Source organism: Pan paniscus, chromosome 1, assembly GCF_029289425.2.
Source record: "Pan paniscus chromosome 1, NHGRI_mPanPan1-v2.0_pri, whole genome shotgun sequence".
Taxonomy (NCBI): Eukaryota; Metazoa; Chordata; class Mammalia; order Primates; family Hominidae; genus Pan; species Pan paniscus.
In genome coordinates this window covers 56,639,864-56,657,119 of record NC_073249.2, presented here as the reverse complement: position 1 = coordinate 56,657,119, position 17,256 = coordinate 56,639,864, and the positions used below count along the sequence as shown (strand labels likewise).

General features: G+C 35.9%; 1 protein-coding gene across 1 annotated transcript in view; it reads left to right on the top strand.

Moving 5' to 3' along the window:
* CDC73 (cell division cycle 73) overlaps nucleotides 1-17,256 on the top strand; it is a 136,135-nt gene that overhangs the window by 13,631 nt on the left and 105,248 nt on the right. The window contains exons 4-10 of the mRNA XM_003820601.5: nucleotides 6-68; nucleotides 152-204; nucleotides 2,702-2,790; nucleotides 6,444-6,660; nucleotides 12,485-12,583; nucleotides 14,923-15,001; nucleotides 16,999-17,063. Of these exons, the coding sequence (XP_003820649.1) occupies nucleotides 6-68; nucleotides 152-204; nucleotides 2,702-2,790; nucleotides 6,444-6,660; nucleotides 12,485-12,583; nucleotides 14,923-15,001; nucleotides 16,999-17,063 (665 nt within the window). The remainder of the gene's footprint in view (nucleotides 1-5; nucleotides 69-151; nucleotides 205-2,701; nucleotides 2,791-6,443; nucleotides 6,661-12,484; nucleotides 12,584-14,922; nucleotides 15,002-16,998; nucleotides 17,064-17,256) is intronic.

Sequence of the window (17,256 nt, the reverse complement as noted above, 5' to 3'; positions counted from 1 at the left end):
TTCAGCAACATCGGCAAGTATAGACAGAAGCGCTCCCTTAGAAATAGGTCTTCAGCGATCTACTCAAGGTATGTCTTGTTGCATATTTATATTGAACTTTCAGAAGCCCATTCCAAAACTACACATTTATTTACTTCTCTTTCTTTTATAGTCAAACGAGCTGCAGATGAAGTTTTAGCAGAAGCAAAGAAACCAAGAATTGAGGTAAAGAAACTGTATTTTAAACATTTTTATTTATATTGTTATTGAAATTGGGATTCTTTAGTAACAAGGATTCTTTGATTGCAGTAACCTGAGGAGCTTTTTTTCTGGAAAAAATTTTGTGGTAGAAAGAACAATTGATTAATAAGTAGCTAAAGCTATAGTTTTAGCTCTCTCACATGCAAGCTATGTGATGGACAAATCATTTTATTTTCTTTGCTTTTATATTCTTATGGATGAACATATTGGCTCAAGGGTCAGAATTCTTTTTCCTTTCTGTTCTTTTTTTTTTTTTTTTTTTGAGGCAGAATCTTTCTCTGTCACCCAGGCTGGAGTCCAGTGGTATGATCATAGCTTATTGTAGCCTCGACCTCCGGGGTTTAAGTGATCCCCCCACCTCAGCCTCCCGAGTAGTTGGGACTGCAGGTGCCTGCCACCATGCCCAGTTAATTTTTGATTTTTTTTTTTAATAGAGACAGGGTTTTCCATGTTGGCCAGGCTGCAGAATACTTTCTTTATGAAAGGCCAGATAGTAAATATTTTAGGCCTTATGGGCCATACAGTTTATGTTGCAACTATTTTACTTTAATATTGTAGTGTGAAAGCACTCATAGACAATACATAAATGAACAGATGTGGCTATGTTTCTATAAAAAACTTCAGAAAACAGATGGCGGGCCAGAATTGGTCTTTGGGATGTAGTTTGCCTACCTTTGAAACAATGTGTTATGGGTGCTTGCTTTACTGCTCAGAGCTGTGAACATGAAGTACTTACTACTTTAATGTAATCTTAATTAAGGATATTCTGAGAAATGGATCTGATATTTTTAAGAGATAATGATGATAATTGATTCATTGTTATTGCTCTATGCTATGTGTTATTCTAAGTACTTTATGTGCATTAACTCATGTAATCGTATTTGCTCATAGATGATATGCATAGTACTCCCAGAACTCATTAAGTTGGTAGTACTGTGCATATCATCTATGAGCGAATAGGCTCAGACAGAGTGAGTTCCTGAGGTTTGAAGAACCAGTTGGAACCTTGGCAGTCTGGTTTTTAGCCATTCCGTTATACTGGGTATAAATTTTGTGGCAGTAAAACTGAATATTTCCCCTTATATGAAAGGAGATTGTGACCTGTGGTAAACAATGTGTATGAATTTAGGGATACCATTTATTTGATCTCAAATTCCTGGCCTCAAGCGTTCTGCCCACCTCGGCCTCCCAAAGTGCTGGGATTACTGCCATGAGCCACTGCGCCCAGCTCAAGGGATGCCATTTATTTGAAACAATCTGAACATCACAGTCTAATTATTTGAAAAAATTCAACATGGCAGAAGTCCTAGTTTCCTGGGATTCCAGTAACTTAAAAAATCAGCAGGAAATGGCATAATACATTTTTTTCCAAATCATTTGTGGGGTTGAAATGTGTTACATAAACAGCTATGGTTTTCAACATTGGTTTTCAGTTCAGTGTATGTCTTTTGAGGATCTATAAGGAACTGTGCTAGGAAAGAGAAACTGAGGGTAGAGTTTCTGATTTGATAAAAATCTAGGCTGCAGTTATCTTTAAAATCAGTAGTAAGGAATTTGAGAAATCTGGGCTATATCTTTATTGCAAATGGAAAAAGTTGGATGCATTTGCCGAAATATTTTTGCATTTATTTCAGCTGATTTATTCATTTTAAGATTTTTACATGATAGATTAATAATAGGACATGAATTGGAGCCCAACATCTTTTTGGATCTCTAGAGTATGCTGATGGTTTTTATACAGTTTTGTATTTCATTAGTCATAGTCATTGACTCTGGTCCTCAGTTTTGTTATTTGTTGAATGTGGACATTAAACTGGATCAGGGTTATCAGATTTTGTTTTGTTTTTAACCAACTGCTTTTCAGACTGAATTTTACTTGACATCATAATATGTGAATTAGATAAAAGCTGAGCTACCAGGGTTGAATTTCAGGCAAGGTCTTGAAGTGGCCCATGAGGCGTTTAGTTGGAAGCTTCTAACGTTCTAAGGACCATCCTTTGAAAACCTTTAAGGTTTTCCTCAGAGCATTTTGATTAGTGCTAATGGATTCAGGACCTGTAGCAACAGATGAAAAAAAAATGGAGATACCAAAATGAAATTGTTGACTCTGGTGAAGGCTTGTCATAACATTTGGTTATTAACTTTCTCAAAAAGATGAGTTTATTTGTTGTGTCTTTCTGAAGAAAGTCAGCTATGATATGGGAAGAGCACTTAATCATAAAGAAAAAAGTAGCTAAGCAAGTTTTTCCTAAGCTTTTCGATGATTCCAGTCTTAAGATTCAACATATATTTATTGTTATTATCTTTATGTAGCCAAAAGTAGTCTTGAAGTTGGCCTAAAGACACTGATACCTAGAATTGTAGAGGTAGGAAATTTGGTAAGGAAAAGTTACATGTAGCGTTTTTTCTTCCTAAAAGTTAAATAAAAATTTTAAATGCATTAACCAGTGGTTATTTCCAGGATGAAGAGTGTGTGCGCCTTGATAAAGAGAGATTGGCTGCCCGTTTGGAGGGTCACAAAGAAGGGATTGTACAGACTGAACAGATTAGGTAAGAATTTTTTTTAAGTAGAAAGTAGGTAGTTTAGATATATGTAAAAGTATAAGGAAAAGGAATATTAAAATGCTCTCCACATTTACATTTACCTCTTGGATTCATTTTATGCCTCTTTGCTCTTAAGTTCGTAAGAACATGTGTGGGGATTGGAAGTCATTGTGTTTATCATGCTTTTTGAAAAGTCTTCTTGTTTCTATTACCATGTTGGCCTTTCTTTTTAAAAATTGCTTTATAAGCTGAGAAATTCATTTTATGTTACCTCTTATTGATTACGTACACCAGAGGTCAGCAAGCTTTTTCTGGAAAGTGCCACATGTTAAATATTTTTAGCTTTGAAGGTAATATGGTCTCTTGAAACTACTGAACTTTTGTGGTGTGGGGAAAGCAGCCATAGACAATACATGAATGGATGGGCATAGTTTCTTCACTTTTTAAAAATGTTTTCATTTTTCTGGATTCCAGCTACTCAAACTCTACTTGAAGTTGTTTGACAGCTCACTTACATTCTTTTCTTTTTTTTGGATTCTTTTCTATCTGTTTATATTCTTTTTTGAATTATGTTTGGATAGTTTCTGTTGTATTGAACTTTAATTTTTTTTTTTTTGGAAACGGAGTTTCACTTTTTCACCCAGGCTAGAGTGCAGTGGTGCGATCTTGGCTCACTGCAACCTCTGTCTTCTGGTTTCAAGCGATTCTCCTGCCTCAGCTTCCCGAGTAGCTGGGATTACAGGCGCCTGCCACCACGCCGGGCTAATTTTTATACTTTTAGTAGAGATGATGTTTTCACCATGTTGGCCAGGCTGGTCTCAAACTCCTGAACTCGTGATCTGCCCGCCTTGGCCTCCCAAAGTGCTGGGATTACAGGCGTGAGCCACCGCGCCTAGCTGAACTTTAGTATTTTTTTCTTTGACAGTTCACTTACATTCTTCTCTTTTTTTGAATTAACTTTCTATCTGTTAAATTCTTTCTTGAGTCCTTTTTGGATAGTTTCTGTTGTGTTTTCAACTTTACTTAATTTTTTTTATGTAATTCCATGCATGTTTAGTCTCCAGCATTGTAGTTTTCATCTGAAGTTTGTTTTGCTCTTTTTTTTTTTGAGACGGAGTTTCGCTCTTGTGACCCAGGCTGGAGTGCAGTGGCGTGATCTCGGCTCACTGCAACCTCTGCCTCCCAGGTTCAAGTGATTCTCCTGCCTCAGCCTCCCGAGTAGCTGGGATTACAGGTGCATGCCACCATGCCCAGCTAATTTTTGCATGTTTTGCTCTTTTTTAAAAAACATACCTACTTCATCTTTTCATTTAGCTTGTTGAAATATAGAACGTAGTTCTTGTAATTATTTTCATGCCTTGAGATTGATTGATATTTCTCCTCGTTCTGCTTTATTACATTTTCCTGCTTTATTACATGTCATGTGATCTTTGCACACCAAACATCGTATATACTTTTTACCTTGTTGAGTGCTAGATATTGTTATATTTCCCCACATCATCTTTAGCTTTTTTTTGGGACACAGTTAAATCCCTTGGAAACAGTTTGTTACTTTTGGGTCTTGATTTTAATTTATCTGAACATTGGTCAGCTAGGGTAATTATTCCCCACCCACTGAGGGAAGACCATTCTGAGTACCTAATACCTCATGAATGTGAGGTTTCATTCTGCTAGTGGAACAGGCACTATTCTTCACTTTGTGTGACCACTAGGCATTATTCTGTCTAATCCACTTGGGTGGTTCTTTATTCAACCTTACATAGTTTCTTCATATTTGTGCTAGTCAGAATTCTGCTGGGGTACGTGAGGGAGATCTTCTGTGCAGTTCTCAGGTGTTCTGACCTATGAATTCTAAACACCTTGGTCTTGCTGTAGTCTCAGCTCCATTTCTTCTTATCAGAGAATCCTCTCAGCTCTACATGGGTTCTCCTCCCAAGGCCATGTCTTGGAAACTTACAGGCAATAAGCTGAGGCAGTCATAGGGCTTACCTTGTTTGTTTCTCATTTGTTAGGGAATTACTGTCCTTCATTGCTTGATATCTAGCATCTAGTAAACCATTGTTTTATGTATTTTGACTGGTTATTTAAAGGCTGGAGGGTTAGTCTAGTCTCTGGTACTTCATCTTGGCTGTAAGTAAAAATTCTGTGTTTCAAAGTCCATTGGAGGCTTGATTATAGTTTGGAGAAGTACGGTAGTCCCCCATCCACCCTCTGGGGATATGTTCCAAGACCTCCAGTGGATGCCTGAAACCTCGGATAGTCCTGAACTCTAGCCAAGGAGTGCCAAGGTCACCTTGTCGTTTAAGGGAAGCACTTTGGCAGTGGCATATGCGAATTGCTAGCATCACTACTCTTGTGTTTTGGGGCCATTATTAGGTAAAATAAGGGCTACTTGAACATAAGTACTTTGATGCTGCCATAGTCGATCTGATAACCGAGATGGCTATTAAGCGACTAACAGGCAGTGTATACAGTATGGATACATTGGACAAAGGGATCATTCGTGTCCGGATATCCCAGGCAGGTGTCCCAGGCAGGACAGTACAAGATTTCAGCAGGCTACTCAGCATGGCACATAATTTAAAACTTACGAATTATTTATTTCTGGAATTTTCCATTTAATATTTTGGACTGTGGTTGATAGCAGGTAACTGAAACTGTGGAAAGCCAAACAGGAGTACTGTATTTGAATTTGGCTTAAGGTATGCTGGTGTGCTTTAGATTTTAAGGGAAATTTGCACAGTATTACACAAAATGCATCAAATGCCAGATGCATATGAGCACTACTATAAAGTACCTTCATACCTAATCTGAATAAAATTAGAATACTGTATAATACTACTGTATTTAAACCTGCAGGAATTTTTGTCCTTTTTCTAGATTTTGTGTAAACATATTTCAAGATTTTCATCTTGTGACTAAAGTAATATTTTTGTCTACTGTTATTAAGGTACCCAAACACTTTTTAATTCTTCTTCTCATTTTACATGATAAAAGACACTTTGCTTAAGATGATCATTTTATGACATGTATACTTTCAGTGTTGTCTTTTTTTATATTTCTGCAAACATAGTCTCTTTCAACTATTTTGCCTATTTGAAAATCAAGAAAAGGGAAGAAAAAGAAAACTGTATAAAATATGGCTTTATCTTCCAGAGATTAAAGGAGTATGTTTTTGTGGCATATAAAAGCCTGTCACTTAAATTATGTTCTGCACTATGGCATACAAGTTTGAAACCCTGAAATAAATTTCAAGGAAAACCTAGGCTTTGAACTTTCTGTAGGATGGATTTTTTACCTCCTTCCAAAGTGGCATCTGTGTGTGTGTTTAATTTCCATAGATACAGAAAATATAAAGAAAAGCACCTATATTAATGAGTCCTGCTTTTTTGTGGGGAAGAGATGAAAAACCATGAAGAATTTTGTTGCATTGATACTTCTAAGAAATTACTAATTTGCTCTTAGAGTAATATCTCGACATGAATTCTTTATAAAAATTTTATATAATTGCAGAATAGCAAGTCAGTCTTACAGATAAGAAAACCTTAATTATTGCCATTTAAGTGTTTTTACCAGAAATTTATAAATGTAACAAAATATATTTATGATACACTCCAGGAATGCTTGCTGTGAAAATTTAAAAAAGAAATTGCTTTTAGGTCTTTGTCTGAAGCTATGTCAGTGGAAAAAATTGCTGCAATCAAAGCCAAAATTATGGCTAAGAAAAGATCTACTATCAAGACTGATCTAGATGATGACATAACTGCCCTTAAACAGAGGAGTTTTGTGGATGCTGAGGTAGATGTGACCCGAGATATTGTCAGCAGAGAGAGAGTATGGAGGACACGAACAACTATCTTACAAAGCACAGGAAAGGTAATTAAAATATTTTACTCATTCATTGGAGTGAGAGAGAGAGAGAGAGAGAGTGCATTTAATCTGTGGTTATAGAGTTGGTTAAAATTTGCTTTTAGGTGGAAGTTTCAAGTTTTATCTCTTTGAAGGCTCAGTAATAATGTAGATTTCCAGATGGCCATTTTTACCATTCCATTCTTGAATATGGTTGTTAGACATCAGAGATGCTGATGAAAAAGTAGGAATCAAAATGCAAGCTCCTTCACAGATCATTTGCAAATCAAAGAATGGCCCAGTTTTCCTGTTGAGTCATTTTTGCTCAAGCCTAATAAATGGAATAATATTGATGGCAAGTTCTCTGGTTATTAATGCCATCATTATTTTTTTTTCTCACATGGTAGAGAACTTATGGAAATCTGTAGCAAACATTTATTGAGTATATTTTACACACTATATTCTGTTGTGTGGGTATAGCAGTTTTTTCATTAGCTCCCTATTAATGGAAATTGTTTTCTTTTGTTTTTGCTCCAAAGATTGTGCAATTTTTCTCCCTTTCTCTGTCCTTCCTTTCTTCTCTCTGCCCCCCCTCCTCCTTTCTCTCTTTCTCCTCCCGTTTCCCTCTCTTCCTCCTTCCCTCACTTCCTTTTCCCTATTATGAATAATGCATTAGAAAACATTGTTGTACATGTACCTTTGTGTGTTTGTGTGTATATAGCCAAAGGATTAATTCTTGGAAACAAATTGCTGGTTAAAGGAGATATGCACTTTATATTTTGAAAGATAAAAATCTGAAATACTGAATGTCCAGTATTTTCATGGATCTCCAAAAAGAGGATGCATTTATCCTGATTTATGTACTTTCATTTGTCTTTTCCTCTTTAGTGCCTCAATTTTCTCTTAAATGTTTTCTCCACTGATGCACAGTTGTTAATAATGATGATCTAGTAAGAATGTTGAAGTGTGCAAAGTTACTTGTGAAACTGAAATTTAACATTGTTTTAGGCAAATTGGTTTTGATTGTAGAATTTTGGGATTTTAGTCTTAAATTTACATTGCTACTTTAGTAGAAATAAAGCTATGAAAAGAGTATATGAAGAAAAGAATCATTTCTTTTTCTTTTGTACTTTGACTTGTTTTACAAAGTACCTAAGGTTGAGATTAAGAATCATTCTCCAGAGCTTAGAATTATAGAGAAATCTGAGGATGTGAGTAAACTTCCATTTTTGCTATTTACAATAAAATGATTTGTTGATACTGATTTTCACTGTCTAGCATGGCTAATACTTGAGAAATATTGTGACTTACGTTGATCCACCGGTGTTCATTAAAATAAAAAAATCTCAAACTCATAGTAGAAGAATAAAAACAGGTGATATACCCTATCTAACTTTTAGACCAAACATCACTTTTTCAAGTAACTGAAGTGAACAGTTTTCTTTGAGCTCTAGGTGGCAGGATTGTACCATCATTTCTAAACTTACTGATTTAATATTGTTGGTACCACTATATCTTTTAAAAAAATAAGTTAATAAAAGAATTGTTTTGTAGCTAGGCTTGCCTAAATGAGTATTATTAGTATTAAAAAATGAAAAATACTTTGATAGTCTTTCTGTGTATTGTTTTTATCTGGTAAACTCTAAAAATACTCTTAGGCAGGTGAGAATAAAAAAATACCCTAAGGTACTTAAAGCCCTGTGGGTTTTAGATAGACCTTCATTATTACTAGTTATCAGGGCTTTCTTATTTTTTGAGTTTCAGGAACAAAAGTCAGGTTCAAGATTCATGAGAGGCTGGGTGCGGCGGCTCATGCCAGTAATCCCAGCACTTTGGGAAGTCGAGGTGGGTGGACCAGTTGAGGTCAGGAGTTAGATTCCAGCCTGGCCAACATGGTGAAACCCTGTCTCTACTAAAAATACAAAAATTAGTCAGGCATGGTGGCATGCGCTTGTAATCACAGCTACCTGGGAGGCTGAGTGAGGAGAATTGCTTGAACCTGGGAGGTGGAGGTTGTTGTGAGCTGAGATTGTGCCATTGCACTCTAGCCTGGGTGACAGAGTGAGACTCTGTCTCACCAAAAAAAAAATAAATAAATAAAATTTCATGAGAGGTATAAATATGTTATTATTTTTGCAAGGACCCCAAATAAAGCAACTTGATTTTATAATGCCATTTAGAAAACCCACCTTTACACTTACATAAATTAGGTGAAAGGTTTATACGATCTGAAGAGAAACATGTATAAACTTATATAAATTAATATATGTTCATCATTGAAAAACTAATAAAAAGGAGATCACTAGAAGGAAGATGTTAATCACCTGTAATTCTACTGCATAGTAGATTGATGATAATATTGATTAATTCTTCTTTATTTTTAAAGTAGTGAGATTTGCTTTTCATATATTTTCAACTATTTTTTATAATAAGACTAAGATTTTATGTGCATTTTTCATTGTATTGACCTTTGCAGTGATGGTACACAATAAATGGTTGGTAAAACTGCTGGTCATGGTGTGAATCAAGGCAATGGCACTTAGCCATTGTGTTCTTTACTCACGAATGTCCTTGATGACGTTTTTAAAATTTATGAATTTTGTTAAATCTTGACCCTCAAGTGTGTCTTTTTATTATTTTGTGTGACGAAATTGGAATGTAGAAAGCACTTCTGCAAACATGATGGTTATTCTCATCAAGAGACTTGTGCCATTGTGTGAAGTATGAACTGAATCAACATTTTTTTATTTAAGTAACTGTTATTCAGACTTGGTTATTTGGCAGACTTTTTTTTTTTTTTTTAAATGAAGGAAATAAATTTGTTCCTTGAAGGAAAGCAGCTGATAGTATTTGTTGCCAATGATAAAATGACAGCTTTGGTGAGAAAATTAGAATTTTGGGAAGTTTCTTTATGCTGCTGTCACCATAACACTTTTCTAATTCTTTTTCCACCCATAAGTAAAGAAACAAGCAATTTTCTAATTCTTAAAGTCTTCTAGTGAGTCTTTTACAAATAATATTAACAAGTATAATTTGTTGATACTGTATAATTAACCATGTTAATATTTGGAAAATGTGCATAATTCAGTGATTGATATTTTCCGGATGACCAGTGAATGCTGTCACAAATCATGCATGGGTAGAAAGTTCATTTAAAGTGCAAGGAGACTGATGGATTTTAAAGTACCTATGCAAAAAGTTTATAGATGTGGTTTCCATGTTGCATTAACCTTTAAGAACCATTTATTGCATTTTGGTATGATATCAAAGAAGACTATCCACAGTTACCTGAAAAACTACTAGAATATTCTTCCCTTTTCCAGCTGTTTGTGTGAGGATAGATTCTCTCGGTATTCTTTGACCAAATAAGATAGCACATTTATGACCAAATAAGAAAGCACAATAAATGTCGAATGTAGAAGCTGATCTGAGAATACAGCTGTCTTCTATTAAGCCAGAGATTAAGGAAATTTGCAAAAATTTAAAACCTGCCACTCTTTCTTGTCATTACTTTTATGCATTTTGAAAAGTGATTTTTCATGAAATATGCTATTATGTTTACATGGAATCTTGTTTTCTTATTTTTAAAAGAATTTAAATTTTTTTCAGTTTTAATCTTTAATTCAATAGATACTGTAGTTCACACAAACTTAAAGCTCTTTGGGGTGCTCAGTAATTTGTAAGAGTGCAAAGGGGTCCTGAGACTTATATTTGCTGCTCCAGAGAATTATAGGAACTAGTTAGCACTGCAACTGGTATAGTGATAATAGTTATGTTTCAAGCAGCCTCTCATTTTATATACGTATTTATTTGTATAGTATTTATTTAACATCTACAAACTAGGCAAGTGCTAAACACTGACCAGAGGTGCATTGGTCCTAGCTCTCACAGAAGTTATACTCTTCAGCAGAAGTCAATATTAAATAAGGGGTAATTATTATGTACATTATAGGGCAGACACCCAGCAAGGGCAGTTAACTTAGTTGAGAGTAAAGAGGAGTGATACCTAAAGAACAAAAACTAGTGAGGGAGGTGAGAGGGGTAAGGTGGGAAGAGTGGTCCAAGCCAAGGAAACAGAGTGCTTTGTTTAAAGAAGAGAAATTATGTTGTATTTGAGGTTCATGAGGGCAGCGACCATGTCTTTTTTGATCATCATTGTACCCAAGTGCCAAGCAAGGTGTTTAGCTTAGTGTAGATTCTTACTACATATTCCTTCAAATGTTAAGTGATTGATAGGCAGCATAAGAAGAGCCCCAAAGGAACTGTCAGACATTAGGGGTAAAACCAAGAGAGAGTAGCATCTCAGAGGCCAAGTATCTTTGTCTGTTTTCTGCTGCTGTGGATATCACAGACTGGGTAATTTATGAAGACAAGAAATTTATTTCTCACATTTCTGTAGGCTGGGAAATCCAAGAGCATAGCAGTGGCATCTGGTGAGGGTCATTTCATGGCAGAAGGCAGAAGCAAGCAAGCAAGCAAGCAAGCAAGCAAGCAAGCAAGCAAATGAGACACAGAGAGAAATGGGGCCAAACTTACTCTTTCGGGAATCCGAGCCCACTTTTGCAATAACAACATTAATCCATTCGTAAGGGTGGAGCCCTGTGACCTACCTAATCACCTCCTAAAGGCTCCACCTCCTAATACTATTAGAATGGAATAAAATTTCAACATGAGTTTTAGAGGAGACATTCAATCCATAGCATGAAGGAAGAATATTTCATGAAGGAAAGAGTCGTCAGATTAGTTAGCTGTGTTGACTTTTGATCAGCATGTAATTGCATTGTGAGTTGAAGAGCATTTGTACTTGTACTTTCCAACTTACACATCTTTGAAAAGTGTACATTGACTTCTGATAGTATCTCAAAACTCATATGTAGCAATCTGAAATTAGCACTGGAGTTTAACAGGAGGATGTAGTAGTTGATTATTTTTTTTTTCTGAACTAGAAGCCTCTTTCGACAAATATATTTATATTTTATTTAGATTTTTTTTTTTTTTAGACGGATTCTTGCTCTGTCTACCAGGGTGGAGTGCAGTGGTGCTATCACGGCTCACTGCAAGCTCCACCTGCTGGATTCACGCCATTCTCCTGCCTCAGCCTCCCGAGTAGCTGAGACTATAGGTGTCCACCACCACGCCCAGCTAATTTTTTGTAGTTTTGGTAGAGACGGGATTTCACCGTGTTAGCCAGAATGGCCTTGATCTCCTGACCTCATGATCCACCTGCCTCTGCCTCCCAAAGTGCTGGGATTACAGTCATGAGCCACCGTGCCCGGCCTTATTTAGATTTTAACTTGCTTTCTGGTTATATATTTGAACAGATGCAGAATATGAATACATTTGTAGCAGTTTTTTTTTCTTTTTTTTTTTGAGATGGAGTCTCGTTCTATTGCCCAGGCTGGAGTGCAGTGGCATGATCTTGGCTCACTGCAAACTCCGCCTCCCGTGTTCACACCATACTCCTGCCTCAGCCTCCCGAGTAGCTGGGACTACAGGCACCTGCCACCACGCCCAGCCAATTTTTTGTATTTTTAGTAGAAACGGGGTTTCACCTGTGTTAGCCAGGATGGTCTCCATCTCCTGACCTCGTGATCTGCCTGCCTTGGCCTCCCGAATGTAGCAGTTTAAGTAAAATGAAAATGATGAAATGAATACCGTGGGATTTACAATAATCAGTCTCTGGATCAATATCTTAGTAGTGGTTGGTTTTTACATATGTGTATAATAATGATACCTTATGACATATGTAGTAGGGAAGAATCGATAGTAAGATAACTTAGTCTTAAATTATCAACTAAATTTACTATTGTATATTTAAAGTGGGCTTAATTAAAATCCATTTATATTTTAGAATTTTTCCAAGAACATTTTTGCAATTCTTCAATCTGTAAAAGCCAGAGAAGAAGGGCGTGCACCTGAACAGCGACCTGCCCCAAATGCAGCACCTGTGGTAAGAATGCTTTACTGCTTTACAGTAATTTTAATGAAGTTGCCACTTATATTGCAGTGTAGTAACGTTGAAGACATCTTCACATTTTAAAATCAGTGGATTCTAAACCTTTTGCTCCTTTAGAATATCTGAAAGATGTGAAAGCCCTCCCCAACATTAAAAGTTACTTACTTCAGCAGTAATTCTTAACTGGAGCAGTAATTCTTAATATACCTGGGTCAGAGTCTGAAAAAGGTTAATTAGGGAAAGCCCTCTATTTATTTTAGGTAAATTGTGGCTGGCCTACTCATTGTTGCTTGGGACAATTGCTAACCATTGTTAATAACATAAATCCCTGTTAACTCCCAGTTTGGGGTTCTTTTTGGCATTGTATCTATTACATCTTGGTGAATGTATTTCTCTTGATCACCAGCCATGCTGTCCTTTAATGGTACCTCCATTTCAGCTGCTCTGAGAGTTGACTGCCTTCTCTTTGAAGTGCCACTTAAGGCCCTCCCAAAGTAAATTTCATGTATGACATATAGCCTATATTTAAATTCAAACATCCTCTAATTTTGTTGAAAATCCTTCCAGCTATTTTCATATGATTCAACAAAGGAATAAAACATACAAATGAAATTGTTTCTATTTTCTGCAATAGAAAATAGAAGATTCTATAAATAGAAAATTTATAATTTTTTTTTTTTTTTTTTTTTTTTTGAGACAGTCTCACTCTGTTGCCCAGGCTGGAGTTAGTGGCACGATCTTGGCTCACTGCAACCTCTGCCTCCTGGGTTCAAGCGATTCTTCTGCCTCAGCCTCCCAAGTAGCCAGGATTACAGGCGCATGCCACCCCGCCCAGCTAATTTTTGTATTTTTAGTAGAGATGGGGTTTCGTCCTGTTCAAGACCAGGCCGGTCTTGAACTTCTGACCTCAGGTGATCTGCCCACCTCGGCCTTCCAGAAAATCTTCTATATTTTTAAAACTCTGTTTCAAGTTTTAAAAGGCACATTGAAATGTATTAGAGTACTAATACAGCCTTTGCAACTACTTTGTAGTAGTTTTATTTGCTCATGAAATTGTTGGAATTTAACTTTTAAAAATGGTAGGCTTTTGTTGATAATTAGATAAATACTTTTAGTTGACTCTCCATCAAGTACTTAGTGCCTTCTATTAGGAAGTCTGCTAATGATCTTGAGATACAATAGTGAGAAAGATTATAGTCCCTACTTTCTTTGAGCTTATAGTCTAATACAGCAGTCCCCAACCTTTTTGGCACCAGGGACCAGTTTCGTAGAAGACAGTTTTTTCATGGACCAGGGGGAGGTTTTTGGAATGAAACTGTTCCACCTCAGATCCTCAGGGTTTCGTTAGATTCTCAAACGACCATGTAACCTAGATCTCTCAGCAGTTCCCTACTTATTAGATTTTTTTTTTTTTTTTTAAAGTAGTGGAGTAAGAGCTATGATGGCAAAGCACAAGGTACTTAGAATTATGAATTGGTTGACATTTTGAATAGCTGTTGATAGGAAACATGTCAAACCTTAAAACAGTTCTACCATTTGTGACTGATTATTCTTTCTGTATATTTATATAATCGTTAGAATACTTGAAGGTTTTAATGTTTGGCATTTGACTATAGAAGTATATGCCTAGTGTGAAGTAAGCATATACTTATCATTCTTGATAGGTATTGATAAGTATATTTTATTTGGCATAATATTTGATATAGAATCCTATCGTAATAAAATGAAAAGTATTTCAGTCTTCATGAATTTTCCAGGTAGCTTTGGGAATATTCCTAAATATGTGTTTTTAGTTTGTTAAACATTGTGAGTTTTGATAAAGTATTTGTGATTAAATAATGCATCATTAGACTGACAGCCTTTTCTAATTATTTTAAAAAAATACGTCTTCAGTCTTACTCTGTTTATAATGGATTAATCATCATGGCTTTCATGTTTATTTAAGGATTAATAATTTGGGTTTTTTTGTTTTGTTAAAACAGTCATAATTGCAGGGAAGAGTATTATGTCGTAAAGGTACTTTAGCCAGGTATGGTGGCTCATGCCTGTAATCTTAGCACTTTGCGAGACTGAGGTCGATCACCTGAGGCTGGGATTCAAAACCAGCTTGAGCAGCATGGTGAAACTTTGTCTTTATAAAAAAATAAAAAATTAGCTGAGTGTGGTGGTGCATGCCTGTGGTCCCAGCTACTTGGAAGGCTGAGGTGGGAGGATCACTTGGGCCCAGGAGGTCTTGGCTGCAGTGAGCCATGGTCATGCTACTGCACTCCAGCACATTAAATAAGTGACATTTAAAAATATTAACAAGTAACTCATAATTAATTTTTTTACAGGATCCCACTTTGCGCACCAAACAGCCTATCCCAGCTGCCTATAACAGATACGATCAGGAAAGATTCAAAGGAAAAGAAGGCAAGTTGCTTAATTCTTATCTTCCCCTTAGTGTGGTTGTGTTGAACTTGAGAGGCAGTGTGGCCTGATGTTTAAGGGTAAGGGTTGGCAAAGTAATGTCTACAGACCAGATCTTACCCACTGCAATTTTTCTTAAATAACATTTTGTTGGGACACAGCCACACTCATTCATTTATGTATTTTATATATGGCTGCTTTGGCTTTGTGACATCAGTATTGAATTATTTCAATAGAGACTGTGTAGCCTACAAAGCCTAAAAATATTATCTGGCCCTTTACAGAAAAAAAGTTGGCCAACCCCTGGTTAATAGCATGGATTCTGGATCCAGATAGCTTATGTCGTAGTAACTTTTTGTGTGAATTTTAATGTTACTTTAACTGCATTCTGCCTTAATTTTCTCCTGTGTGTAATTAAAATGTTATTATAGTGCCTGTCTCTTATCGTTATTGTGAGTATTGGACTGGTTAATAAATATTGAGTTCCCAGAATAGTATCTGATATGTAAGTAAATTATCTATAAATGTTTGCTGTTATTCATACTGCTTTTGTTTTTATATAATTTAAAGTAGAGATTCTATATGTTAAGTCATTTTTCCCAAGTTATAAATGTGTATGTACATTGAGAACTTGGAAACAAATTTTGAGCAATGATGGGAGGACTTACTTTGTGATAGTCTACGTGGTATTCTGGCTAATGCAATAACACCATTTCTGCAGTTGTGAGGTGAGACTAATGTCAGTGTAACTTCCTCTTGGGATCTTCATTCATCATGACTTGATTCATGAAAATATTAGGTAGAAGCAACTGGAAGTTAATGATATTTTTAAGCATAATCTGAAATCTTCATTTAAGTTTTTTTTAAATGATATGTTGCCTTGATGCAATGAATTTTGTGTGCTGACTTCATTCAGTTGTTAAAGGCATGCACTGGATATGTGCCATAGAAAGACTACGTCCATTCTTTCATTATAATATTCAATGTTTTTCTTGAGGAATGAATTATATAAAGCAGAGGTTGGTAAATTACAGCCCCCAAACTAAATATAACCCTCCATGGGCCAAATTGGGTTGCCCCCAATTGATCACATATATTGTTTATTCTGCTTTTGCACTAAAATACAGAATTGGGCAGTTGTGACAGATTTTAAGGCTTGCAATGTGTTAAAATATTTGCCTTTACAGAAAGGCATATTGGGATTCTGTCCTGGCACTCCAATCATTATTTACAACATTGCTTTCTATAAAATATGTAATATGGTTGATTGCTGTAGCTCACACCTGTAATCCCAGCACTTTTGGAGGTGGAGGCAGGAGGATTGCTTGAGTTCAGTACTTTGTGACCAGCCTGAGCAACATGGCAAAACCGCATCTCTACTAAAAATACAAAAAAATACCTGGGTGTGGTGGTGCATGCCAGTGGTCCTAGCTACTCAGGAGGCTGAGGTGGGAGGATTGCTTGAACCTGTGGAGGGGGGATGGGAGAAGAGGTTGCAGTGAACTGCAGTGCCACTGTACTCCAGCCTAGGTGACAGAGTGAGACCCTGTCTCAAAAGAAAAAATATATATGTATGTATGTATATAAAAATAAGTATATGCCTTATGACTGAAACTTTGGAACACTACTTTTTATAACTTTGGGTCTTTTCATGGTATTAGATGCTTTTAGTGGTACTATCATTGAGTATTAGTAGTAAGTAATTTGGGGTTATAAAGTATTCAATCTAATTTTTGAACATAATTGCAGAGATAGTCTTAACCAGCTTCTATACAATAGGCTTGCTGGTCTGTATTTAATGTATTAATATTTTTTTAACCTAGAGTCCTTTTTAAAGTTTTTATCTTCACAAGTACGTAATTTAATTTTACATAGTAGATTCAAGGCTTTGTATATTATTGAACCATCACATTCAATGTAGATTATTACTTTAGATTTGTTATAGGTCATAAGATACATGATCTATAAAATCTTAACAATAAGCCTCTTTTTTTTCATAGAAACGGAAGGCTTCAAAATTGACACTATGGGAACCTACCATGGTATGACACTGAAATCTGTAACGGTAAGTTAATTTGGCTGTAGATGTTCTTTTGTTCCAGGGATTTTATGTGAGTAGCACATGTTGAAGTAAATCTTTAGTCTCTCATATTTTTTATTTCAAACATTTTTCTTTATTGATCACTTGTGCTGATTGATCTGTGTGGTGTATTATTTGATTCATGGGTATCCTGTTTCATTTTTCTTTTCCTTCAAAT